At 36.6% G+C, this 1,638-nt stretch overlaps 1 protein-coding gene across 1 annotated transcript; it reads right to left on the bottom strand.

The window, feature by feature from the left end:
* Positions 1-7: 7 nt before the first annotated feature.
* Positions 8-1,633, bottom strand: LOC106780135 (putative disease resistance RPP13-like protein 1; the record flags this gene model as incomplete). The annotated part of the gene is made up of 1 exon (XM_014668388.1): positions 8-1,633. A coding segment is annotated over one exon (1,626 nt), but the record flags the coding sequence as incomplete, so codon positions are not given.
* Positions 1,634-1,638: the final 5 nt, after the last annotated feature.

The raw sequence follows: 1,638 nt of genomic DNA, 5'->3' as shown, positions 1-1,638 counted from the left end.
TTAATGATTGCAGGGAGGTAGGTTGGATGTTAGTGATGGCCTCCATCATGAACTCTACCACTGGCCTTCCTTCTATCCTTAAATCTTTTACCAAAAGAGGAAACTCATGAAACGCTACTTTGTTAATGTTAGCTATGTTTAACGTTCGAAGGGTGGGAGCCATTGGGACAGAAGAGACAAGAAGCTCACAATTGTCAATGCTGAGTGTTTTCAAAGCAGGAAGGTGATCTGGCAAACCTCCCCTTAGTTTGGGGCACTTTTCTATATACAGATTTTCGAGCACAGGAAAAGCTTCTGAATCAAAAGCATTCCACACCTCCCAACAAGGCATATCATAAAAGGATAGATATTTAAGGAATGGAAAGGGCGTCACATATGAACAATCATCCTTGTTATAAAAGCCTGCATCAATAGTCTTTACCGAATTCATGTTTGAAATAACAAGGTTACTGAGAGACGGTAATTGCCCAAGTGAAGGAAGCATGCAACAGTTGTTACAATGTTTTAAATGCAGAACAGTTATATTTTGATAAGAAAAATTTCCCACCCATTCTGGAAATCTTTTTCCTCTATAACCCCTTATTTCAAGCGATTTCAGGTCTTGGTGTGGTTGTAACTTGGCGAGTACATCTAATTCAATTTGGAAGTCGATGATATCATAGTTACCTTCAGACCATATCAAATATAAATGTGCAATGTGCTTCTTATCCATTATCCTGGCCTCTAGTGCTTCTTCACCTTTGGTAACATTCTCTAATTTCTGAATAAAAAACCAACCATGGAGATTTGGAAGTCCTCCCAGTTCTTTGATGCTATTCTCTTTATGCTTGCCCACAACATAATAATCCAAGTCTTGTAATTGATTTAGTTTCCCCATTCTTTTAGGCATTTCTTCAATGGGAGTATTAAGAATTTGAAGATGACGCAAGTTTACAAGATTTTGAATATTTCTAGGTAACTTAGTCATATTAAAACACGACCCCAACTTCAAAGTTTGTAAATTGTACAGATTACACAATGACTCTGGCAGCATTGCTATAGATGTACCATTGAGATTTAAGTAACGCAAATGAATCAATTCACCGATTGAATCAGGCAGAACAAGCTCACCTTTGTAGTCACTAAATTTTAAAACTCTCAAGTACTTAAGCATAGACACTATAATACGTGGTGCCTTTTCCTTGTTGAATGGATAATCTCTATAATTGATCATCAAGAAAGTTCTTGAAAACTTGACTGTCTCAAAAACATCAATATCGGAGCATAGATCACTGAATCTTGCAAAAGACAAATGACGAGTTTTTCTATCAATTTTGGTTTTTTTTCCAAGTTCATTTGCTCTGAAATAGAATTGCCCACCAAGGAATGTTGCTAGATCATGCATGAGGTCATGCATTATAAAACAATCATTCGAACGTTGAAAAAACGATCTTGAAACCAAATCATCAAAATACTCCTCACCAACTTCTTCTAAAGTCTTTTCTTTTCTTGGTGCTTTTAAAAGATCTTCGGCCATCCACAGCAGGATCAGTTCATCCTTTTCAAATTCGTAATCCTTGGGGTACAGTGAGCAATATACAAAACACCGTTTTAAATGTGGAGGGAGATGATTATAACTTATTCTGAGTGCTGGAATAA

The sequence above is a fragment of the Vigna radiata genome, unplaced genomic scaffold (genome assembly GCF_000741045.1).
Source record: "Vigna radiata var. radiata cultivar VC1973A unplaced genomic scaffold, Vradiata_ver6 scaffold_1722, whole genome shotgun sequence".
NCBI lineage: Eukaryota > Viridiplantae > Streptophyta > Magnoliopsida > Fabales > Fabaceae > Vigna > Vigna radiata.
Note: the sequence above shows the minus strand (reverse complement) of the source record. Positions and strands in the feature narration are given on the sequence as shown.